The sequence below is a fragment of the Ptiloglossa arizonensis genome, chromosome 8 (assembly GCF_051014685.1).
Source record: "Ptiloglossa arizonensis isolate GNS036 chromosome 8, iyPtiAriz1_principal, whole genome shotgun sequence".
NCBI classification, from domain to species: domain Eukaryota; kingdom Metazoa; phylum Arthropoda; class Insecta; order Hymenoptera; family Colletidae; genus Ptiloglossa; species Ptiloglossa arizonensis.
In genome coordinates, this window is record NC_135055.1 from 18,587,036 (window position 1) to 18,611,320 (window position 24,285).

Genomic DNA, 24,285 nt, shown 5'->3' on the forward strand with positions numbered 1-24,285 from the left:
TCGTGAACAAAAACACTATGCCAATACGAACATACGTTAGAAAATCTACATTCATACTTTATCTATGATGTACTTGAAATGATGGCTAGTAATCGAAATATGATTCGGAGCCTTTACCGAAGTCTTATTCGAGAGAGCAAAAAATGGAATTCTTACAATTACCGGTAAGTTTAAACTATTAAACTTACTTATAAATTTAAGATATCATTTATTTTTCATAATTATGAATATTGAATTGGTAACGTTACATAGAAAATATCCAAGCTATACATATGTTCAACACGTTCATATGTATCTTTTTCTATTTATTATAGAATGTATGCTCTGCGGAGAATTCGACACGAATTTCAAGAAAATAAGACACTTCGAGATCCGGAAAAGATTAATAAGTATTACGAAGAAGGACAAAAATTGCTTGAAGTTATTAAAAGACAAGTAATCATTGGAAATCTTTACGCCACTAGACCATTAATTATTGAAACTATCTCAAGTAAATCTAATTTCAATTAAAAAGTACACAAAGTTAATATCCAGTAAGTGTTTGTAAAAAGAATTGTAATGAGTGTGGGATATGAAAAAGTTATTATTATTAAGAACATAAGAAAGTTGGAACTCGAAATGTTAAAAGATTCATTATAATTTTAAGGATTCTGTAAATTTGTATTATGTTGAATGAGGTAAAATATTTGTTATCATGAATAAAACATAGATAGAATATAATGTGTATACTATTTCTAGATCATTCTTTAGAAAAAATGTAATTATTGATAATACGACAGGTTTTCAAATTCAAATGTATAAGTTCTTTATGATAGTAGAATCTGTATTTATCTGTACTTATATATGTACAAATTATTTATAATTTGTACAAAAATAACGATTTCACAGTAATGTATCAATCATATTTTATGTCTGCATTACATTGTGCATGCGCAACAATATACATATATATATATATATATATATATATATATATATATATATATATATATATATATATATATATATATATATATATATATATATATATAATATTATACATACATGTATGATATCATTTAATAAATAAAGTGAAAAACTTTTGCTTAATATCACTTTTTTTTAAATACATTAATTCGGTAAACAAATATAAAGTATACTACCAACAATTTTATGATAAATATTTTTAGTGAAAATATGCTTAGTAATAAGAAAAAAAAGTTCCAGATCTGAATTTGGTAGTACTGACGAATCAGCTGTTTCACGATGACAGATGGAGCACACTACGATAACAGAATTCGTCTACTTGAAGGCGACTATGATGAGTAGTATAATATTGTGAATTTTTTAACAAGTAAATTAAGTTAATAAAAATGGCTATGAGAAATTTAACGGAACCGTTCATTTTGATGCGAAATAATGCATTACAAAGCAAACACATATATGCCGAGCAGGTGTGACAGACATAACCTTTAATTAATGGAAAATTTGCGATATGAAATTTTTACACGATTATAAAATTTACAAAATCAAACATATATTTTCAGAATCTGTCCGATCGAATGGCACTAGTAGCTCCAGAGGCTGGCAGTTCTGACAACGTGGAATTAAGAAATATTAATTTGGAGAGTAATGCACCACCTGTTTGGATAGATTTCTTGGAAGAGACACAGTATATTTTAAGTAGATTACGTGTGAAGATAGACAGCTTAGTAGAGTTACAAGCTAAACAGTTAACTAGACCAACATTAGATGATACGTCACAGGTTCGTCTATGGCTTTAATGCAATACTAGTTATCGTGAAAATTAACGAATTATTGTATATACATTAATCTCAAAGAACCATACAATCGTTTTGATTTATTTCGATTACTTAATTGTTAGAGAGCAAATCGTTAAAAACATGTCTACAGGAAGAAAGACAAATGGAACAATTGACGCGAGAAATAGGACGTGCATTTTCTAGTGGTTACCGTCAAGTGCAAAGTATAAAAACTGCAGCCAGACACGATAATAAATCTATAGAGCGTCAGTTAGCTACAAGTGCAGTAATGGCTCTTTCAACTGCTTTGCAAGAGCTGGGTCTTCGATATAGAACAGCTCAGAATCACTACTTAACACGTACGATTTCTACAATTTTTAGAAATTATAAATGTACCAAGCAAATCCTTTGAAACAATTTTTATGATTTTAGAAATAAAATCAAGAGAAGAAAGAAGCAATCAATTTTTTACTGAAGATCAATCAATATTTTTAAACAACAGTGTGACAGACACATGGTTAGTGGAATCTAATGAAACAAACACAGAGACTTGGTATAACAACGAACAACGACAGGACTCTATACTTTTACAGTTGGAAGAAACAGAAGATAGAATGAAAGTAGCTGTGGAAAGAGAAGAACAAATTGGCAATATAGTTCAAAGTATAGCAGATCTTCGACATATATTCAAAGTAAGAAACTCCAACAGTATCTTTACTATAGTAGAAAATTTTATGCTATGATTGTATTTAAAAATTTTAAGTAAGAAATTTTATCTGAACAGGATTTAGCAAATATGGTGCAGGATCAGGGTACTATTTTGGATAGAATCGATTATAATATTGAACAAACGCAAGTACAAGTGCAAGAAGGTTATAAACAATTGAAAAAGGCAGACTCTTATCAAAGAGCTAATAAAAAATTGTATTGTATAGTTGTTCTTGCTGGAGCTATTATTCTAGTTAGTTTTCTTTTCATCGTATTTAGAACATAAGAACAATATATGAATCGGGCAAATACATTCTTAATATACAAACAGATGTTATTCATTGTTGTTTCTTGAAGGGAAACATATTCGTAGCACATATTCTGCGCGGGAAACAATATTTTTTGATGAGATTCATAAGTATAATAATAAGTGAGATAAGCAGGAGAATAGTGCTGCACTGTTAATTCAAACTCGTTACAAACGCAATCGTCTCCACGAATATGATGGATACGATTACATCGACATATTAATGTTGTCTTTAAATAACTAGTAACAATGCATGGTACTTATTTTTAAAAATAATAAGTAGAGTTGAAAAGTATTTATCATAAAACTCATCATAAATTCGTCGTATGAAATCTTTTTTTTTATAAGATTTTGAACATTATATTCATGTTTTTAGCCAGTTGACTACATAAACTGTTCTCCTGTTGTTAACTAAAATCATTCCAGTTAATAATGAGATGATGCGCATGTGGTATTGCTTTTTTTTGTAATCGTACCCGTCGTATTTAACTGTATTTTAAGTATGATTGTAACATATATTTATACCAGAAACATAAGTACGCGTATATAGCTTTTAAACGAGCTCGTACTCTCCAATAAATGAGAAAGAGAAATCTAACGTGTTCATATATCAAACCAAATTTATGAAGTGAATACCAAGAATACCTGTGGATAAATTATATATATATATATATATATACACCATTTAGGCATTTCACTGTTTTAGAAAGCGTTTATTAACGTTATAGTACGCGAAGATTAACGTTATAGTCAAGCTTAATACTTCTATGTAACGTTATTTTTTCTCTAATAAAAGAATTATATAACCAAAGTCAATAACATTTTGGTTTAGACAGTGTGTAATTCATTCTATACTTAATGATACCGGGTAATCTTTTTTTAGAATATTGCACTTTTATCTCAGACTGAGCGATACGTATATTTATATGCAATATCTACATGATTTATCTAACTTTATATGTCTAGCAAACATGTTATTTAATCTTTTAAAAACCTTGTACACAAGTTGAGTTTAAAACAAAATATTACCCTTATAAAGACGATTTTCTTATTTACATATATCTGTATACACTTTTATATCCAAATATCTATACATTTTATCGGCACGCGTGTATGACGTAACATAGCTTTTTTACGATTCTTACGTTATGAATTACAAATTAAGGATCAATGGATAAAATTCAAAGAAATTCGAGAAAAGAATCGATACAAATTTAAACGTGTTCAAATTAATTCAAGACACAACTTCGCTCAAAGTACCGCAATAACGTTTATTTTAATAAATGGAATGCACTAAATCCTGTTAGCAACGTCGTGCCAATTTTATTGTATCACATTAACTACACATGACAGGATTTCCCTCTTTCAAATTTAAAGCAGAAAATGTCGCAATTACAAAATCTCTTATCCTTTTCCCCGAGCACGGTACACATCTTTATCTAAACGAGGAACTGACGGAAGAATTACGTTCGACGTAATAGAGTAACTGAAATTTCGTTTCAATTTCGAGAAAGCGAGACATTCTTGAATTTGTATACAGGAACGCGTACCGATTCTTTATAAACAATGTAAAAAAAAGGAAAAGAAAATAGAACACTTATGACAGTGACTTTTGAACTGTGACGTACGCGTAGTGCATACTAGTTACCTTGTTATACGTTCGCTATCGACGATTTCTGAACGTGAAACAACCGAGACCGAGAAGTTACGCGAATTTAAATTGTAAAATTCGAAAACACGCTTCAGGTCGTGGACATATTCAAAATATGAGCTAAAATTCCGAACGCTCCTCCGAGTATGTAACGTACAAAGTTATCACCGACCAACGGACCTAGAGCGTACAGACCGGTTCTCGGTGCTTTAGTCACCTCGTATGTAAAATCATCGACCTCGATTGGATTCGATTTACTGTTTATAGGTTTGTTGGGGTGCCTTCCGAGGCTGATACCACCGGCTTCTAGATAGGACAGGTCAGGCTTATACCCTGTGAATAAAGTATTTCTTTGTAATTTTCTAGAACCATAATTAAGTACTCGCATAAATAATCGCGTAGATGATCGCGTAAGGTATTCACGCAAGACGTACCGATGAGTATCACTACGATTGAAACTCGAAACAATTTTAGTTGTCCATCCGGGGCTAAAAGTGTGACCACTCGTCTGTCGGGTTCATCGATATTCATACCATTGTTTTCATTTCCATTGAACCCGACCAGCGTGTATCCTTGTAGTGCTCTGTACAATGGATAGTTGGTACCACCATCGGCCATCATCTCGTAAACCTTATGATATTCAGGATACATGGAACTGGGAAGCTCCTGCAATCTATCATACTTGGTGTGATGTATTCGTTGAGCCTTCGGTTTGTCCTGTTCGGTCGACGAGTCTTGGAATACGTGTAATACGGGTATGCCTCGAAAACGTGCTGCTATTATTGCATCTGCGGCGCTTAGTCCGGCACCGATTACCAAGACGGGCTCGACTCGTTCCGCAAGTTCGTCTATAATCGAACCAATCGATCGCTCAGGGGAGTCAGTTCAGGTTAGGTCGTTACTATTGTTACGATTGCAACACATCGAATGTGTTCGGTGAAAAATGACGAAAAAAAAATGTGCGTTTGGATACCATGGTGCTGATCAACCAGACGATCCAATCTCGATTCCAAATCGTTCAGGTCGTGTGTCACCCATTCGAATCCCGAATCTTCGCCCGGTATTCCCAGTCGGTTGGACAAATCCGTAGTACCAGTAGCAAGAACAACTTGTTTACATCGATACCTGAACAGCTTCTCAGTCTTGTTCTCGAATCCCTTCACCATCCATCCGTAACGATTGTCCGCCTCGTCTGCATTCGAAACGCGGACTGGTCGCACCGAAGTAACCGTGGTCCCACTGCAAAACAATGTTCATCGCGCGATGTCAACACAAGTAAAAATCGTGCACGCGGTGCCCGTACAGGGTGTTCTTTTGGAAACTTTACATTTCAATATTTAGAAAACATCGTATTTTCTGCTAAAAAAAAAAAGAAAAAATATCAAATACGAAAGTTCCTCGGTTTCAATGGGAAAATATAATATATAAATACGTGCCCTAAAAATACATCGCGATACGAACCATCGAAAGAATTTCTCCAGTCCTTTTCTGCGTACGTAGTCTTTGTAATAGGCGGCCACTGTACCAATGGAAATTCTGCTGATCGGTTTACACGCGTTCAGATTCTCTTGGAACGCGTGCGGTCTACCCTCCGTTGAATTCGTTATTCGTAGTTGTTCGAATTCGATTAACATCTCCCACTGCCTTATCTCCAAATCGGGAAGCGACATCCATCGATTCAAACTGATGGTCAATACGTTTGGATCCATCGCCTACAAACAAACGGTGGTCATACATCGAATGGATTCGTAAATACGAAAACGAAACTTGACACGAGATAAAGGATACGCACGCATTGAATGTTTCTGTACTAAACTCGATACCGAATGGATTGTCATTCGTCGGAACAGGAATCACGATCGATAGTCGATAAATGTCTCGTTACCTGCCAAGCGCCACCTGGTTGATCCTTGCCGAGTACAACGTGATCGATCACTTTGTGTTCGGGATGTTGATCGGCAGATTCCCATGTTAGAAGAGATGGCACATCAAGGCCGGCATCCACGCAGGGATGTTGAAGTTGGTCCATGAGAAGAGCCAATGGTCGTGCCCCGACTCTACCCTCCAGCCCAGAAGAGAGACACTCAAGTTTGTAACGTGTGCTGCGCGCTAATCCTCTTCCCGGACTTTTCGTTCCGCATTGTTCCGATTTTTTTTGATGCTGCCATCGGTTACTCGTTCCATTTCTAATCTCCCCGTCCGTTGTTGTGTGGCTGCACTCCTCGTTTCCGGATCTTGTGCTGAAGTGCAATCTTGCAGTGAGCATCTCGTCTCCGGGATGCGGTTCGCCAGTGTAATACGGCCAATTTCCGGCAAGCATGTAAGAGAGGCATATTCCACTGGGTCCATTTCCTAAACCAAACACACCGTGTAACAGTGGCGCTTGAATCAGTTCCTGTCCTTACTTTCTTTCTCTCTCTCCCCCCCACCTTGTTGGAACTTTTTAGCGCGTCTATTTTATGCCATTAAACGCTTATTTTATCTGCGAATCGGATCACGAAGGGAGAAAGAATCCGGTCACAGGGATTTCTCAGAACGCGTGATCGCAATGGTTCCAACCTGCTCGATCATTCGAATCGTCGGTGCCAGATTCCTTCTTCCTATTAACGCGTTAACTATTGTTTCCCAAATGCGATGAAACTTAACCCCTTTTGATGCCGAATACTTACGAACGAGTGTGCGCGCACGGAATGTGCTTTGTTACCGGCGGTGAATACATTCTAATACATAAAATCAACTGTTTCTAAACTCGAGTGACTTTCTGTTATGTTCCCACGCTCCGTTTACGTATTTTTACTCGTTTCGAAGATTACCTCCCGTCCTTCACGCGTGTTCGATTGTTTTGTCTTTTCGGATGAAAAGCACTCCTCTCCGCGGTAAAGCCACCAGTTGCATCGAAAAGGTTAACGTACTTTCGCACGATAAACGAATATTCGAATAAAACGATACAACTAAGGAGGCAAACCTGAATCCTGACATCTTTAATTTCTGAGAAACAGAAGGTAGAGGAAACGTAGAAGGAGGATGGGGAGAAGAAGGAGGAGGAAGAGAGAAATCGTCTCTCTTGTTATTGATCGTAACGCTTGTACCGACGATGCATGAATGGAATTTTAACGACGACTTAGGCGAATTAACGTAATTGGTTCACGATGCGTTAGAATTGCACATCATCGAGCGCGTTTCGATATTAAACGAACCATACCTATAACAACCACATCCTTATAGACGACGTCGTTATCGTCGTCGTCGTCGTCGTAATAATTTTGCATCGTTTCTCCGATTTCAAGGTCTGCAACAAACGATTAAAAACTTCCGATTAAATTGACTCGTGAATAAGAACCAACCAACCGCGTTACAAAAGCAGTTAATACACCTCGTTGTCGTACTCAACGTAAACGAGCAAAAAAAGAAAAAAGAAAAAAAATAACACGCGGAAGGGCGGGAATAACACGTTATTTGTCGTTGCAAGGAACGACGTACAGCGGTACAGAAACTTACGTTATCTTCTCGATAAAAAAATAATAGCAACAATCTAGCGTGGCCGTTATGTAAAGCTGGTATAATGTTCTTATTGTATTATAGAAGTACGATCGTTGGAATATACGTTAAATTTCATAATTTACCGTAGGTGGATACTCACGAAACAGGAAAAGGTAGTTTAGTAAATAAAGGATACCGCGCGATTGTACAGCGCGAACGAAACTCGATACTGTTGTTACAGTTACTCTTTAACGTTATTTTATTTCTATTGGACATAGATATCCGAGGAAAGATAACGACTTAATTAATGACGTTCAGTACACTTTACACCTTGACTACCGGTGTTTGCAATCGGTGTGAAGGTAATCTTACTATAAGAACTACATCGTTTCTGTTGCGACGTCTCAATGTCGTCACATTGCGCAACAGACCTTGCTGATACACTGTAACTTGATACAAATTATTGCGCAAAAATTGTGTTTTTATCCTGAATTGTGCAATTCATCGTGCAACACGTTTGAACCGTCCGCACGCATGAGACAACGGATTTCCACTATCTATGGCAATTCGACGAACTATCTTCGATCGTCGTTTATGCACAGTCATTTTAAAGTACTATGCAATCGATTCGATCGAACCGGTCTATCGATTGTTTACGTTCCCCGATGATTCGAGACGTATCAGGTTTCACCCTAAAGCGGTAAAAGCATCGTGTACAGATGTTATCGATTGTTTACGTTCCCCGATGATTCGAGACGTATCAGGTTTCACCCTAAAGCGGTAAAAGCATCGTGTACAGATGTTATCGTTTATTATCTTTAAATTCGAGATGGTTAGATTAATCCGAAATGCTTTGTGATCTCGATGAGACGCAAAGTGAGACGCAATCTTGGAAAAATTTCTGAAATACATCGATGCATCGATGGACTTTCGTTCGTTCACCAGGTTGAATCACTTCCGCGTATAAATGTATGCGTGTTGTAACACACATTGCAAATAAATGTATGTATGTTTCGAGTTTCATTCACTAAAAGTTGCATAAAATTAACGAATACCAGAAATATAAATTCTCTTTGTAACTCCGATGTTTATCGATTACGAAGCAACTTGTACAATTCTCTGTGATCGTTGCGCACTCGATGTACATTATAAAACGACTAGGAAAAGCTCGAATGCAAAAGAAAGCAACTTGAATGGTGAAACGTTGAAAACGTTCGGTACAATTAGACTCGATTGTTCCAGAATTAACACGCGAGTTACAATCGATATTAATCGATCGTATCAAACGAAAGCTCGCTCGAATGATCAATACAATGACTTATGCAGCTGGGTGACGGACTCGAATTACGTATTTTCAAGCGTTGGGTGAACGCATCTATGGATCCATCTGCTATGCATAAACGATAAAATGTCTATCTAGATAGTTTTTCAGTAACGTGCGGCGAACTAGCGAAGCGTACTAAAATATGTACGTTAACGATTGATAGAAATGCGTACGCTAGTCACGATCAAGGTTAGCTAGGGTTAAAGGGAACTTCTTGCCGTTTCTCCATTTATTTCCTCACGACATAACACATTCTGTGCTCGAGACTGTGCACAAAAAACAAATTCGTGTAGGACGAAAGGTCAAAAAACTCGGCCTTTCTGTTTTTTTTTTTCACGAACAGGAAACACGCACAATAAACGACAGCCTATGCACACGTATGAGTGGACTCCGTAGCGTCCTTGCGAGGAGAGGCTCGACGAGTTCCTTTCCAGGAAACGATAGAATGGATCTACAATCTGCACGCGTCGCTGCAACACGCGATAACTCGAATCGTTCGTTCTTCACTGGCAGAATTGCCAACGATTTTTGAACGACGTTCGATTCCTATCGATTGATGGGCAAAACATTCGAGAAAATGAAAATCGATTCGCAACAAAAGTGGATACAATGCACTCTCGATCAGAACACATTTGAAACTTTTGTAATAGATTCCGTTTAAAGAGTTTAGTAAGTTATACTCGATAGTTTCTACGAGAACCGATAATTCAATTTCTTGAAAATACAAATTCTAATTTAAACAATTAATCGATTATTCATTACGGTTACGTGTTTAAATGTTCTCAAACTCAAGGACATTTAATCATGTTATATTTACACGAGTAAAGGCAGAGATCTTTGGCTGAATAAATAAAGAATCGAACGAATATCGAAAGACATAAACGAGTACACATGTTGAGCTAATCCGACTCTCCTGGTTAACAGGTTAAAGGCAAATACCGAACAATGCGGAAAGGTCGATTTCGAAGAACGATCGATATTCGAGTACAGACCAGTCGACCAAGAATTATACACCGCGTTCGGTCTAATGTATCATTTGAGTCCGAATAACCTCGTTCTAGACGATTATTTTTCTTTGAAAAATAATTTGAACAATCTTTGACTTGTACCGTTTAAAGTCAGCATGATTTTTCAAACATGAACTATTTGGAAATCGATAGAGTTCTAGAACAACAAACTGTTGCCAGAACATCGCGTGTTGCTGCTGTTAAAAAATAATTCTTAGTGTCCGACCACATAGTCTTGCATCACGTTCTTCTAATGCGATGAATTTGGCGGGATATCTGTGGAACGTTATAGTCGATATTCGCTAGTAGAACGAACAATTATATCTAAGAGCCATGTAATGGCAATAATTTACATGACGGTCAATTGTTAGCTGTTAACAGTATGAAGATATGGGTGTCTATAATTTTCAGCTAATCTATTTTTTATCGTCATAATTATTTCTTATATCTCGTTGAAATTACCACAATATTGTAAACCAAAATGCTTCATTATTTGAAGTATTATTCATTGATTTGATTTTCTTATTTTAACGACTATAGCTTTCTTACTGTGAAAGAGTAACAAAAATTCTTTCATAAACGATATTGCAACATGGATGATATTGCACAATTTATCGTACGATACGATTATGTTAAAGATAGAGATGGGTGAAATATGTATGTAGATAAATATTATGAACGCCGAAAGAATGATAAACGACTGTTTTTTCCGTTACTCGTCCAACCAAAATTAGACTTTTAATACATCGCTATACGTTAGTTTTTACTTATTTATGAATCGAATAAAATTTTGAAAAATGAACCGTTATATTCGTATATGGCTCCAGCGAGGTCATGACACCCGTATGACAACGTGTTATATCGGGCATGTTATACACGCGGCCCGATCCATTAAAATTTGTGGCCCGTTTAACCTTTCAAATATAAGCATTGTTATTTGCTCTGGGCATTAATCTTTTAATGGCACGATGTGAAAGAAAGTTTTTTTTTTAAATATGTACAACTATATTCTTCGAAAACAAGAAATAATATTATGCGAGATCAAAAATTTCTTTTCATGTAGCCAAGTCTTTTTATAAACGAATATATCCTTTTGCTTCTTTCCGTGGAAAATGTCTTTACAATTCTTTACACATTTGTCTGTAATATGACAATGCAATTACTGGTTGGTACAAGAAAAAAATGACCCTCAAACTATTTTTGACCGCCATAAAATACTTGTACATTTACAAAATGTAAATTGACCATTGGATTAAAATTTATTCGACATGCCTGCTTCATACTGTAAGAACGAGTCATTCTACCGCTACCACTTGGTTACTAGTACTGGTACCGATACCATGACAATTGGTATCCTTCTAATCCAGGCATAATATTTAAAATTCACTGAATTTTCGAGCTCGTGTCGAAGTACAGCAACTACGTACTATATAGACGCAAATGTGTGTAATTCGTAACCACGATCTTACATTTTGCGAAAAATAAATATTTACCTCGTCGTGGATGATCGTAAAGAGAATCAAGTCCCAAGCACTGTAATCCGTGATCCGATGTTGTTCGCGTTTATCGAAAAAACAAAATACTCACAGGATCTAAATCGAAACCAACCGTGATGAAGCTACTCGAACGATTGACGTCGTACTAAAGCGCCAGCGAAACGCGCGCTTCCCTTTTCCGCGGAAGGTCGCGGTATACACCGGCAGCGACACCTAATTCTTTCTTCGATAAATTTACGCCCTCTAACGAATTACGCGCACACTTTGACGCGGATTAATGATCAACAATCGTGGAAACTAAACGCGGTAAATAGCTACAGCCAACTTTTCAGACCATTTAAATTCGTACGTTGCACGTTTTGTCTGTATCGAAATTCAAGAAGTTTCAGAAACAATGATAAATGTGTGCGATCTAGACACCGGCGCACGTGCCACACCATTTCATTTATCTCGTATTTAGAACGAGTGAATTTGTATTTGTATTATTATTCGTATTTCTATTCGCGTTACGATCGATTATGTGGCGTTATGTACAACATTAATGAGAGTAACTTTTATGTCTGCGAATCGAGACAAAACCGGTCGAAGGTCGGGCGTCAAATCGCGCGTCAAATCGCGCGTCAAATCGCGCACACTTTTTCTTCTTTTTTTGAAATCCGCTAGCCGGTAAAAAACCGGTTATACCTTTCACCATTCAGTTATTCAACAAATACACGTGTACGAAACCGAAACTTTTATCAGGTACTTTTTCATTTCAGTATCGCGGCAATTTGCACAGAATAACCTTTATAAATTTACAACCAAAGATCTGGACTTTTTTTTTTTAAATCTCGATTGGAATATATTTTTTCGTAAAATCTGATACACTGACGCAACACGCAATCCTTGAAGCGTTACCATGGTGTTACGCGTCCTTACACGTCTAATTAAATTTGGGTGTATCAAAATTGAAAAGACTGGTACGCACTTGTACTAAAACTGTATCTATAAGGAAGAGATAATTAAACTATATAAAAGTGAATCTGTTATGCTTGAGTATTTATTAAATTCTATATGTCTGGTCTGCACTGTGTAAGATTTGATTTATTAAAATTTTTGATCGGTAAGAGTGTGCGAGAGTTAGTCGACTAAGGGAGAAGATGCACGCGACGCTTGTGAAGCTTCAACATACATATTAATCCATTTATGATAAAAGTAAAAGTATTTCTTTATATTTTAAAAAATTTAATAATAACGTGGAACGAAGCCATCGGTACTGATTAATTTTCTAGGAATAAACATTTTCTATTAATAGAAAAAATATTGTTCAAAGATGGACTATATATGGAATGTAAGGTTTAAATGGGTTATTTTTTACGCGGTTTAAAGTATATCCATGTCGTTGACCAATTACAAAGAACATTTTTTCAATTTAGTAAACGAAATAAATAAATATTGTTTGTCGATTTTCGTTTGTGCTAAGTACTTGTGCATATTCGATTATATATCTGTTTTAAAGAATAATTTTCCATTGACCGACCGTCGCTGGGTCCTCGTCGATAAAAGGACACGCCTTGGTAGACACAATCGCAGAATGAGCAGCTGCGCTCGATAATATTTCGCATAGCACGTATAAAAATGAGAGACGAACGTAAAAAAATGATAGACATTTTTTAGTCGACATCGTCAATCCATCGTATCTTCGTACAGTTAGAAAAAGAAATTTGCCGCACAATTAAAAAAATCGAAAGAATATATGGTTCATGGTAACCACTTACCCTACACAATTGTCGTTTATCATTAAACTCGTTTGTCCAACGATAACGAAACACGAATATTTAAAAACTTTACAGAATACTTCGATATAATAATGACGCGGAAAACACAACTGATCGTGTTACTAATTTTCTCGATAACTTTTCACACTTAAGTTCAGTGTCATAAGAAATACTATTTAGATATATGATATATAACGCGATGTTTCTAGAATTATCGTGACTGGACAAATTTTGTCGGCTCAATAAGAATTACGTAATTCATGCCAAACGTCATTTTGGAAACACGATGGTATGTACTAAAAATAGGGTACGCGCGTTGAATGTGTCGAGTAGTACATACATGCCTATCAAACCAGACCACATTTACATAAGACTTATTAACGTTATCCTTATTTCCAGTAACCGCAACAGTACATATCTTCCGTAAGTTTATACAGAAAAGTTAGGAAAATAATGATAACGTGTAGCGTGACATCAGGACAAAGTTAGTTGCATGGAATTGATATTCGGAAAATAAAATTATAGTAACGAATAAAGTTGATCCTTCGATCGACGATATCAACTCACATATTTAAAGAACGAAAAAATGAATGAAATAACAGGTTTAATTACCTACTTCTCCTTTATGTGTTCACGGCATCTTGTCTAATCTGGATTGCGCACTTTAATCCGATGCATCACGTCGAAATTTTGTTGAACGACATTTTGCACAGAACCTCGATCATCAGCTATTTTCTGTCGATTACTATCACTCTCAAGAATCATTTCCGACTTGTTTTCATTTAGTCCACACGTAATTTCTGCTTAAAATTGTTTTGTTTTTTGAACCAAATTTATTGATTCTTACTCTGTATTTAACTAGTATTTTCAACCGAAAATTTGCCTTAGGTTGACCAATATTCTTCCCATCAAAATCGCGAAAAGTAACGTCAATTTAACTTAGAATTAGATGTTCAGATTTTCCGTACCGACATACCTCGTAGCGTATTGATTTTGTTTTACACGAGGTTAGGTTTTGTTGCACGCATATAGTATATCGCCATATTATTACATATGTGGCGACACCTCCTTGACTATTTACAATATCAAAAGATTGCGAATCACGATCGGTTATTGTTTTTTAAAAGTTATCGGTCTATGTTAATGTTCTAAACACAAGAAAAACGAAATGTTTAAACATCAAAGGTAGGGTTTATTAGACATGTGTTAATGACGTGCATGTATTACGGACTTAGGACAAAACACTATTCTCTTTTATATTACAGGTCACTTTTTACTAATATCACACCCGCCACAGTTGACAAATACTATATAGCTAGATTTAAGCAGAAATGAATTACAGAATACCTCGTACGTAATGTAAGCATGCGTTTGAACGAAAGGAGCCTTGAAGTGTGCAACCGGCAAAATTTTTGTATAAGTACTCTACATACCTACATATCTAAAGGAGCCCAACTAGTTTATGTATGATGTCACTAGATGGACATAGCTTCCAAAACTATACAGAACCTAATGCTGAATCAAATATAGCAACTAACAAATATATTACACAGTACCACCGAAATAAAGTATGGACAATGAATAGAATACACAGATGAGATATTAAATAGGTGGTTGAAGTTACAGAAAGTGAGTCACGCAAAATGGAATATTGACTTTATAAAGTATTAATAGTTTTCAAGTGCCTTTTCGTTTAAGAAAAGTAATTTTACGGACTATATTGAACTATACCATCGAAGTCGGTAATGCTGGTAATGTAGAAAACTTGTCTCTGTATGCGATATGAGGTCCTACCAATCCTGCCGGTCATAAATATTCATTCCCATAGATGAAATTTGAAAAACCTTAACAACATGGAACTAAAAATATTTTCAAAGCTTTAGCTACATTTTTATCTATAGCTAAATAAAATTTTCTAAGCCAAACTTTTCTTAAACTTTACTTCGTAATACCTCATATTCTAAATAACATAAACAAAAAATCGCGAGTAATACCGATTACCAGGTTTGTAATTAAACTATGGTCCTACGACGATTGTTAATAATTATGATAAATAAACATGAAGATATTGCAAAATCTGTGAAGGTGAACCATTTTAACGAATATTTGTTCCTTTACACGATTGTTATTAACGTTTATGCATGTGTTAAATATTAATGTTATAATAAGCGTATTAATTATACATTATAAATGATTAATTTGTCTACAGAAATTAATTTTAACCAAGATTTGAGGTAAGAAATGGTTCTTGACACGTTTTCTAATAAGTTAAGTTTTAAAACGTGTAGAACAATAATTGTTTATTAGATATCATTTTTACAAAGGTGCAAACATAATAAATTATTTTTAAATTTAAACAAATGTCTTATAATGCATTTCTCGCATAATCATAATATCTACATACACAACTTTTTACTATTACCCACAGATAATGTTTACAATTTAGGAGTCTATTTCTTAATAAACCTCTCCTTTTGAAAAATACATTATACACACAAGTAGTTCCATTTTTAGAATTCTTGGTTTTATTAGTAAGGCTGTTAAGTACTTTAAAAACTCAAACACAATGTGTTATCTATAAAATACTTTGGAACATTTCAAATTAAAATATGCATGCCAAATTTGATTGTATTATTATCATTACCAAACGCACACACTTGAAAGGTCCAATATAAGTTTCTGCGGCTAACAGTTTGTCATTTAATAACACCTATAACAGTAACCAATCATGACTTCTCCAAAATACAAATACAATTAAACATACTGGCATTGGAATATCAATACATTAAACTAGATCTTCTACTCAATTATAAACTTCTAAATGGTATGATTATGTCTCCCAACTTACTTTCTTCAATTAATATATCTATACTTAGGTTTGCGAGCAACTAAATTTTTTCTCTTCTTATATCAACTTTTTGTAAAAGTTAAATAATAGATAAAGATTTCTATAATTCTGTGAAAGATTTGTTATTTTATATTGTTTTATTTTATTTTATTTTATCTTAATATATTTTGTGATATATTCTTAGACTATTTTATTTATATACCTGCTCTGTACATTATTTTAATTGTATACAAAGAGATATCAAACCCATTAATAAACTAACTAATAACAAAAACAAAAAATCAGTTTCAGTATATTGGCAAAAGTTGTAAGTTTAAGTTAATGGACATTATTCTTATTGCGATGTAAAATGAAATGTATATAGTTCGGTTTATTTCCCGTTACTTGAATATGTATATCATTTCATCACGTGCTTTTTTTTTTTATCAAGCACCAAGGGCTTAAACTATTATTTAATTTAAATATGCAACATTACATTATAAGAATAAATTTCGATACATCTAACCTAAGACGAATCCCTTTAATCACTGTGAAATGGCAAACTCTGACAATTGCTGGGCGATATTTAAAATCTGTTATAAAAATCAGTATCAATCCAAGTATTATACTAGTATTTATTAAACATTTAATATTGCGTTTTAAAAATAAATTTTGGTATTTAAAATAAAAATTTGGCATACTTTATTTAAATGACAAATACACGAATGTATTCAAATGAAATGATATATTATGAATAAATTACGTCATCTCGAGTTTTAATCATGCAACAACTAGAAATGTACCATGAAGAAGGGTTGATAGAATTTTGTGACGTTCGTCTCACTTGGCACGAATCCGTGCCACTGGGAGTATATTATTTACCCTAAATTTTTAACGAATGTCTTGCGTTATTTGTTTGTTTTTAACTATTAATGTAATTAAAATTTTGTTTCTATTTTCAGTGCTTTCTGGGTATTAAAACCTATTCATTTCTGCAGGGTGTACAATTGATGATACGAGTTAGGTAACTGTCAATGTTCCTTAAATATTATAAAAGCAAAATGAGAAAAGTAACTATCTAATGCGCACTTTAAATTTGAAAATTCATAAGTTTATTTACAATAAGTAATTTTACATACTGATTTATGTTTTAAAAGTTATTGTAAAATGATCTTTTTTAGGTAATGTATATCTTTAACTAGGGACTTTAACCTTACAATTGCAGCGCCACTAGCCACCGAAGTTGAGACAACGTTCCCGCGCAAACCAGCGCCGACCTAACTGTCGCCGCCAAAATATCTGTCGTTCATACGCATAACCGTCGTCGTTCAGGGTAGAGGTTCATTCGCTGTTTGATATTCTGAGGAGAAAGTTCTTTCGTTGCTCGTGTTCGAGAAAAATTTCGAGGAAATATTATAAAAGATGTCAGGCCGTGGTAAAGGTGGTAAGTATAATGTCTCATTTGCGACGATATGACGCTACGAGCCGCTGGAAAACCCGAAAATCGTTTACGTTCTTCCAGGAAAGACCAAGGGAAAGGCGAAGACCCGCAGTAGTAGGGCAGGGCTCCAGTTCCCTGTGGGAAGAATCCATCGACTTTTGAGGAAAGGAAATTACGCAGAACGAGTTGGAGCTGGTGCACCGGTCTATTTAGCTGCCGTAATGGAATATTTGGCGGCTGAAGTACTCGAGTTAGCCGGGAATGCCGCGAGAGACAACAAGAAGACGAGGTTGGTTGAGCAAGCCTTCCCTTCTGCCCCCCTTTTCCTTGCCCTTTCTTTTCCTGCCATTGTATATATATTTAATTTTTTCCACGTTTAAATAAATATATTTTTATAAATATTTATTTACGAAAATTTTATTTGTTAAAAATTTCTTGATACTTTAACTTGTTAAATAATTGTATTTAACATGAAATCTTATTAGTTTCTACTGTTATGTCAACTGTATTAGCAGTTACATGTATTTTGTATTACAGTTACAAAACATTCATAAGCTTAGTGATATAAATTTGTTTACCATTGTTTATAAGACAAAAAAAATGTATCTGTAGTTAAACATATATATATATATACACACACACACACACGCACACACATCAATACATACATTTAGGGTTAACCAATGACCTTTAGATACAATATGAATTTTCAAATGTACTAACTAAATGTACCTGTTTCCTGTTTTAGGATAATTCCACGTCATTTGCAGCTAGCTATCCGCAATGACGAAGAGTTAAACAAATTGCTGTCGGGTGTAACTATCGCCCAAGGTGGTGTCCTCCCTAATATTCAAGCAGTTCTGTTGCCGAAGAAGACTAGTACCGGTGGATCTGGAAAAGGCGACAAAGCATCTCAAGAATATTAGATTGACCTTTCTAACTTAACAGTACTTTAGGAATATATCCTTATTTCATCAATCTTAAAAGAACAAAATATCTAGAATGTATGAGATTACAATCCTTATCCAACCACATACATTGTAGAATTATCTGAGTTAACAATGCGATTTACTGGTCCATTACTAAATTTTTTATTTCGGTAATGTAGTAGTATGTTGCATTATAGCTTAAGATAAGTATCTGATGTACCTATGCATAAGTTTTATTATTTAAGTTCTAATTTCCATTAATGTATCCATTTCGTTTTCTTTCGACTGATTCTATATTGAATTCTCAATGATATTTTATGAATTGTAAGAAAGAATGGTAATTACAACTGGTTAAATGTTTTTGTTGACGGTAAACGATATTTAGAGTGAAAATAAAGGATGATTAAATCTTCACTTTAGATTGCCTTTTGTACATTTTAATATTTTTCGTGTACCCATATTCTTTATACTATTGCTACATTTAATGAAAGGAAATGTTTATATTCGATCTCAAATAATTATACTTTTAAAATTCAGAACGTAAAGAACTTCCGGTAGAACGTCTCCCGGTAGGAGTTTTGTAACGTATAAATTGGTGTAGGTAGCGCGTCGGTTCAACGTGACGTTTAATTTTTGATCGCTTGGTATCGAATAGTATTTTTTTCACGAAAAGTATTCATTAATTTAAAAACACAAAACGTTATAAAATGTCGTCGACTGACATAAATATGCTCGTCGACATGGGTTTCAACTTGCCTAATGCGTAAGAGTCTTTAACGATTCGTTGACGAGTATTTATAACCTTTAATATTTTGTCGTGTATTTTATTTCAGGGAAAAGGCCTTAGAGATCACTGGAAACAAGGGTGTTGTTCCAGCAATGGAATGGTATGAGAAAGGCTGTGACTCTGTTTTTCATCATTAGGTGCCAATCATAATTTTTATTTTAGGCTCTTGGCTCATTCAGATGATGCAGAACTATCGCCTGAACAACCTACTGCAGAAAGTTCGACAACGTCAATTGCTCAAATACCAGCAGAAGATAGCAGTGCTAGTGCCAGTGGTCAGGTATCAACAACTGAAGTTGCTAAATCTATGAAATGCGATGTGTAAGTAATTAGATTTGTTTGCATTGTTTCTCAAACAATCTCCAGTTTATTGTAACAGTAACTAATGCGTATATCTAGTTGCGGAAAACTGTTTAAATCTAATTTAGAAGTTGAATACCATGCAACAAAGACTGGACATGATAGATTCTCAGAGAGTACAGAAGAAAAGAAGCCACTCACAGAAGAGGAAAAAAGAGAGCAATTACGAATATTAACAGAAAAGTTAAAACAAAAGAATAAAGAACGGGAAGAACAAGATAGAATAGATACATTTGCAAGGGAAAGGGATAGGATACGGGTAGGAAAACAAATGGCTCAAGCTAGAAGAAAGTAAGTTACTTGTTTCTTACAAAATACGAGTATTGAACATATTTACTTCTGCATTTTAAACACAGATGGGAGGAATTAGAAACAAAAAAGATGATGGAACAAAGGAGGCAAGAGAAAGAAGACGAAAAACAAGCACGACAAAAGGTAAGAGCACAAATTGAAGCTGATAAAATTGCTAGACGTGCCAGAGCTAATGCCAAAGAAGAACCTAGGACACCTCCTTCCGCACCTTCATCATCTACAACGCTTTATAGCAAAAATTATAGTGAAACAAAGCTACAGGTAATAAGTTGTATATTTATTTATCCCAATGCATGCTTTTCTTATTGGTATATAGTTAAAACAGTAATATTCAACATTTTAGATTAGACTTACTAATGGACAAACATTGATGCACAATTTTGGACATAAAGAACAGTTATCTGCTGTGGTATTGTTTATTGAAATGAATAGGACAGATGATTCTGCTCCATTTAGTTTAATGACAAACTTTCCAAAAAAAATTTTTACAGAAGATGATTATGACACACCATTAGATGTTTTAGGTACGTTATGGATCTGGTTGAACTGTTTCGACAGAGAAATGTGTATAGTATCGATATCATTTTTGCTACTAATCTCATTTGAAGGAAAAAAAGTCCACTTAGCTGAATAATATGATTGATTGCTTTCAGGCCTAGTACCATCCTCAGTTTTAATTGTTAAGAAGAAAGTGCAGCAATTGTCATAAACATCAGTTATTATTTGCTATGAAATGGGTAATACAACTTGTAAGCTAATATATCAGTGTACAATGTTCTACAAAGTGTTTATTAAGAAGGCAGCATTTTTAATTCCAAGCATTCTCAATTAATAATTTATAAGGAATACAAGTTTTTGTGACAATTGTTATTCCAGAATAACATAATTTATAAAAATTAACGGAAAAAGAAAAATATACACTTAAAAATAATGGGGAACTTCAAATTTTTTACCTATTTAAGAACAAGAGGTATATTTTATGGTATGCACTAATTTATTATGATTGTCAACATTTTTATCACTCTTTACATCTGTACAGTTCCATTTAATAATGGCAATTAGATCTTGCAATACGTAAAATATTAATTTACAAAATAATTCTTATTATACTTGTATTACATGATAATCTTGTGGTACTTTACTCGGATATATCACGCTTGCATGATCACAGTTTGTAGGATATCCATGAACACCATTGCAATTAATTAGTTCGAACATCTTATTGAAACAGATTTCTATTTCATATAAGTATGATTTTCCCGTGTTCTAAAACAATTATATTATTAACTACATATATTTAATACTAGTTTATTATTATAAAGTTAAACAAATTCGTACCTTATCTTTCCTACACACTACTACGCCCCGTTTGCCCAATACTCGTTCAACCGCATTGAGAATATCAGTTGCTGCATATTTCTTTCCAGGCATAATATTTGCTTTCCCTAGTACATGTTTCATATCGTACTGTGATAATAAAGAAAGACCTTCTTTGAAATATTTCAGCTCTGTATTCACTTTTGGCAGCACTGCAGCGCAAGTGCCGTGTTTGTTCCACTCATGTTGCCAAAGGCCATAAGATGCTCTTCCTTGTTCTACGTCTAACCATTTCTCTTGTAGCTCATGCTCCAATGATTTTAAAGCAGTTTTATTAAACGGCAAATTACTGTTACAGTAATTTGGGCCCAGTGCATTATACACAGAAGGCCAAAGACCATGTATCGTCCACTCATGATTATCTCTTGGGAATGTACAAGTATGAGACGTTGACTCCTCTTTCCACATAAGGCACACAGATTGTGGCCAATATTGAGTAAAGATTAAAACATCAAAATGATTTGATTTTCCTATTGCATGCCTACAATAACATTTGTTTTTTATTAAAACAAAGAAGAGTTACAAGTAATATTAAACCATTTTCATTATGAACCAATACTTTAGGTTTGCGATTTTCGTTTAAAACAAAAAAATAGAATATGTTAAAAAAATAAAAAATTCTTTACTTACCCATTCAGAACAGCGAGAAAAAATAAAAATATGTTTCTTCTATAGTAAAACATCTTTGAAAAGCTAAGGTCTTTGTAGATAATGAGAATCCGAACTGATGTACGTTCCGTGGTTGTTGGACGGTTTAGAAAAATTTTATGCTTTCACCGCTTTTTATACGTATAGCCCCACCATTCCTATGCCCCGTAGAGCACTCCTTGTATCGTAGCTTTTGCTGAGTATACATTTAACAGATGTTTAACAGATGCCTATCTTTATTGTGTATAGATAAAAGATCAAAAGTATCGTTTATCTCGTCTCGCTGCATTATATTATTTCCACAAAAGTGAAAGTAGATAACATTTATCTGTTAGTAAAGGCGATAATTTGTTGATTTTTTCAGAAAGAATTTTGATCTGCTCTAGCTTATCTTTTATTAATTACTATAATTTATTTTGTTTAAATTTACGTTATTAAAAAATATACATTTTATTTAGTAATATTTAAATTTAGATATAAATAAAACTTTGTTAGGTGGTATATTTCAAGAAGCTATCTGTTTAATATTCAAATTTAACGATATGTCTGATTTATTTTTCCACATGATTAGAGTTTACATTTGAATGGATTAACTACTGGTACGTTACATAACATTTATTACTAAAATGTCTGCATTTTATATTTTTTATCCATTAAATAATGTTATTATGGTTACTCTAATAGATGTTTATTTTACACATGTAAACAGAATCTTGTATGGATAATTTATCACAAACATACTTTCCTTATTAGATTAAACAAGGTTAAACGAATTTGTACTGCGTTTAGCCTTCCTAAATGCAACCCATTATACTTATTTGTAATGCAGCTGTATGCAGTTTCATCTTTAGCCGTTAAGCGTCGCCACATATACCGTTCGACAATCGAAATTGAAAATTTGAAAACTTCGATTCGATAGTTCAGTATAATCAGTTTTCAGATTGAGAGTGCTTGAGCGAAAAAGTCGTGCAGTATTATTGCACTAAATTAACAGTAATCTATTTATATTTGAACAAAGATTGCAATACGGTAATAGAATGCAGCCATTAAATTGTATTTTATAACATATAAGCTTGTAACATTTTTGTTAATGATTTCAGATCATTTTACACGCGGCGATGATAGAGGTACTGTTTCAATGAAAAGTTATATTTGAAATATTAAGTTTTTTTTGCCAATTTTGACCTGTATCGTTGATGTTGAGAAAATTGTTCAATAATTTATCAGATACAAACAAGATGTACATAACCATTAATATCTGTTTAGTATCATGGGACGTGTAATAAATCGATATCGAATCTTTTTCCAGGAGATTACTTCGATCGTTAGACGTTACGCGTCGCCACTACAGCGCCATTCGATAATCGCAATTGAAAATTCGAATACCGTACTTCGATTTTCCATCGCGTGCTCGGTGCAACTGCTTTTTATTTCGACGTGAAATCGCAAAGAAGTTATGTGGTATTATCGTGTTGATTTAATAGTGATTCAGTGGCACCTGTACGAAGATTGCAATACGGTAATATATTAAAATGCTGTGAAAAAGTTTTTTTAACAATACTTTAGGGTTTTACATTATTTTCGTGAACGCTTTCTGATCATCCTATACTCAATGCTATCGAAAGTATTATTCATTACTATGATATTGATACTCAAATTGTTCTTTTTAGATGACTGGTTCGATGGGTAAATAACGGAATGGAAAAAAGACACTGGAGTTGCGGATTCACGTTGACGATTACTTCACGTACAAGTAAGAAGTTAAGTAAATAACCTTCAAAATGATCTATATAATTTGAACGTTGTTTATATATACAATTTTTATCAACGATTCGAATTATGAATATTGTTTTTATATTTTATTATGGGACAATATATTTTCATTTCCATGAAATGAAAATGGTAATATTGTAGTTGATTAGGGTTTTTTTATATATATATATATATTATGTTCCAATTTTCTTGATTTATTATAGTCTAGTCAAAACGTAGGTATATATATCTGATTAAAATAAAATAATTTTTCCAAAAAGGTCTTACAGAAGAATTGAAATCGAAATTGTAATGTATTTGCTTTATTTAGTAAGATTATTTTATATACTTCCGACTAAATTATCTATTACAAGAGCAGC

At 33.9% G+C, this 24,285-nt stretch overlaps 6 protein-coding genes and 1 long non-coding RNA gene across 12 annotated transcripts; 5 read left to right on the forward strand and 2 right to left on the reverse strand.

The window, feature by feature from the left end:
* Positions 1 to 5: 5 nt before the first annotated feature.
* Bcn92 (LYR motif-containing protein bcn92) lies at positions 6 to 726 on the forward strand. The gene is made up of 2 exons (XM_076317968.1): positions 6 to 164; positions 315 to 726. Exons 1-2 carry the CDS (start codon positions 79 to 81, stop codon positions 508 to 510), a joined length of 282 nt encoding a protein of 93 aa, XP_076174083.1. The 5' UTR covers positions 6 to 78; the 3' UTR covers positions 511 to 726.
* A 441-nt stretch (positions 727 to 1,167) lies between these two features.
* Positions 1,168 to 3,583, forward strand: Syx16 (syntaxin 16). The gene is made up of 5 exons (XM_076317710.1): positions 1,168 to 1,433; positions 1,527 to 1,745; positions 1,894 to 2,101; positions 2,175 to 2,434; positions 2,527 to 3,583. Exons 1-5 carry the CDS (start codon positions 1,353 to 1,355, stop codon positions 2,734 to 2,736), a joined length of 978 nt encoding a protein of 325 aa, XP_076173825.1. The 5' UTR covers positions 1,168 to 1,352; the 3' UTR covers positions 2,737 to 3,583.
* A 472-nt stretch (positions 3,584 to 4,055) lies between these two features.
* Positions 4,056 to 14,533, reverse strand: LOC143149902 (oxidative stress-induced growth inhibitor 1). 5 transcript variants are annotated; one of them, XM_076317707.1, is made up of 7 exons: positions 14,089 to 14,533; positions 7,611 to 7,697; positions 6,294 to 6,760; positions 5,870 to 6,120; positions 5,382 to 5,647; positions 4,843 to 5,256; positions 4,056 to 4,741 (listed from the first exon to the last, which is right to left on the reverse strand). In XM_076317707.1, exons 2-7 carry the CDS (start codon positions 7,675 to 7,677, stop codon positions 4,500 to 4,502), a joined length of 1,707 nt encoding a protein of 568 aa, XP_076173822.1. In that variant the 5' UTR covers positions 7,678 to 7,697; positions 14,089 to 14,533; the 3' UTR covers positions 4,056 to 4,499. The 5 variants fall into 5 exon arrangements, with proteins under 5 accessions (XP_076173822.1, XP_076173821.1, XP_076173820.1 ...); XM_076317706.1 differs by having other exon boundaries at positions 14,085 to 14,533; XM_076317705.1 differs by lacking the exon at positions 14,089 to 14,533 and adding an exon at positions 11,713 to 11,870.
* Positions 14,534 to 17,580: 3,047 nt separating this feature from the next.
* On the forward strand, positions 17,581 to 19,088 carry LOC143149904 (histone H2A). Its single transcript, XM_076317711.1, has 3 exons — positions 17,581 to 17,743; positions 17,822 to 18,029; positions 18,489 to 19,088. The coding sequence occupies exons 1-3, from the start codon at positions 17,722 to 17,724 to the stop codon at positions 18,664 to 18,666; spliced, it is 408 nt and encodes a 135-aa protein (XP_076173826.1). The 5' UTR covers positions 17,581 to 17,721; the 3' UTR covers positions 18,667 to 19,088.
* Positions 19,089 to 19,269: 181 nt separating this feature from the next.
* Positions 19,270 to 21,059, forward strand: LOC143150295 (UBX domain-containing protein 1). Its single transcript, XM_076318471.1, has 7 exons — positions 19,270 to 19,432; positions 19,503 to 19,556; positions 19,619 to 19,777; positions 19,856 to 20,107; positions 20,173 to 20,389; positions 20,472 to 20,652; positions 20,782 to 21,059. The coding sequence occupies exons 1-7, from the start codon at positions 19,377 to 19,379 to the stop codon at positions 20,835 to 20,837; spliced, it is 975 nt and encodes a 324-aa protein (XP_076174586.1). The 5' UTR covers positions 19,270 to 19,376; the 3' UTR covers positions 20,838 to 21,059.
* Positions 21,060 to 21,082: 23 nt separating this feature from the next.
* Positions 21,083 to 23,007, reverse strand: LOC143150296 (ribonuclease Oy-like). 2 transcript variants are annotated; one of them, XM_076318474.1, is made up of 4 exons: positions 22,895 to 23,007; positions 22,136 to 22,349; positions 21,467 to 21,986; positions 21,083 to 21,394 (listed from the first exon to the last, which is right to left on the reverse strand). In XM_076318474.1, exons 2-4 carry the CDS (start codon positions 22,186 to 22,188, stop codon positions 21,233 to 21,235), a joined length of 735 nt encoding a protein of 244 aa, XP_076174589.1. In that variant the 5' UTR covers positions 22,189 to 22,349; positions 22,895 to 23,007; the 3' UTR covers positions 21,083 to 21,232. The 2 variants fall into 2 exon arrangements, with proteins under 2 accessions (XP_076174589.1, XP_076174588.1); XM_076318473.1 differs by lacking the exon at positions 22,895 to 23,007 and having other exon boundaries at positions 22,136 to 22,847.
* Positions 22,853 to 23,997, forward strand: LOC143150297 (uncharacterized). Its single transcript, XR_012993022.1, has 4 exons — positions 22,853 to 23,182; positions 23,254 to 23,280; positions 23,463 to 23,672; positions 23,824 to 23,997. It is a non-coding gene; the product is annotated as an uncharacterized LOC143150297 (long non-coding RNA).
* Positions 23,998 to 24,285: the final 288 nt, after the last annotated feature.

What these genes read in the sequence shown, in the direction of transcription:
- Bcn92 (XM_076317968.1), top strand. Translation starts at nt 79, where the DNA reads ATGATGGCTAGTAATCGAAATATGATTCGGAGCCTTTACCGAAGTCTT. An exon ending in TGGAATTCTTACAATTACCG is followed by an intron (nt 165 to 314) that starts GTAAGTTTAAAC and finishes TATTTATTATAG; the next exon opens with AATGTATGCTCTGCGGAGAA.
- Syx16 (XM_076317710.1), top strand. Translation starts at nt 1,353, where the DNA reads ATGGCTATGAGAAATTTAACGGAACCGTTCATTTTGATGCGAAATAAT. An exon ending in CATTAGATGATACGTCACAG is followed by an intron (nt 1,746 to 1,893) that starts GTTCGTCTATGG and finishes ACATGTCTACAG; the next exon opens with GAAGAAAGACAAATGGAACA. An exon ending in TCAGAATCACTACTTAACAC is followed by an intron (nt 2,102 to 2,174) that starts GTACGATTTCTA and finishes TTATGATTTTAG; the next exon opens with AAATAAAATCAAGAGAAGAA.
- LOC143149902 (XM_076317707.1), bottom strand. Translation starts at nt 7,677, where the DNA reads ATGCAAAATTATTACGACGACGACGACGACGATAACGACGTCGTCTAT. An exon ending in TAAGGATGTGGTTGTTATAG is followed by an intron (nt 6,761 to 7,610) that starts GTATGGTTCGTT and finishes TGTTTGGTTTAG; the next exon opens with GAAATGGACCCAGTGGAATA. An exon ending in TCTGGTTGATCAGCACCATG is followed by an intron (nt 5,257 to 5,381) that starts GTATCCAAACGC and finishes GTTCGATTATAG; the next exon opens with ACGAACTTGCGGAACGAGTC.
- LOC143149904 (XM_076317711.1), top strand. Translation starts at nt 17,722, where the DNA reads ATGTCAGGCCGTGGTAAAGGTG. An exon ending in GTCAGGCCGTGGTAAAGGTG is followed by an intron (nt 17,744 to 17,821) that starts GTAAGTATAATG and finishes ACGTTCTTCCAG; the next exon opens with GAAAGACCAAGGGAAAGGCG. An exon ending in AGAGACAACAAGAAGACGAG is followed by an intron (nt 18,030 to 18,488) that starts GTTGGTTGAGCA and finishes TTCCTGTTTTAG; the next exon opens with GATAATTCCACGTCATTTGC.
- LOC143150295 (XM_076318471.1), top strand. Translation starts at nt 19,377, where the DNA reads ATGTCGTCGACTGACATAAATATGCTCGTCGACATGGGTTTCAACTTG. An exon ending in GGTTTCAACTTGCCTAATGC is followed by an intron (nt 19,433 to 19,502) that starts GTAAGAGTCTTT and finishes ATTTTATTTCAG; the next exon opens with GGAAAAGGCCTTAGAGATCA. An exon ending in ATGGCTCAAGCTAGAAGAAA is followed by an intron (nt 20,108 to 20,172) that starts GTAAGTTACTTG and finishes TTTTAAACACAG; the next exon opens with ATGGGAGGAATTAGAAACAA.
- LOC143150296 (XM_076318474.1), bottom strand. Translation starts at nt 22,188, where the DNA reads ATGTTTTACTATAGAAGAAACATATTTTTATTTTTTCTCGCTGTTCTG. An exon ending in TTTCTCGCTGTTCTGAATGG is followed by an intron (nt 21,987 to 22,135) that starts GTAAGTAAAGAA and finishes ATGTTATTGTAG; the next exon opens with GCATGCAATAGGAAAATCAA. An exon ending in TAGTGTGTAGGAAAGATAAG is followed by an intron (nt 21,395 to 21,466) that starts GTACGAATTTGT and finishes TAATTGTTTTAG; the next exon opens with AACACGGGAAAATCATACTT.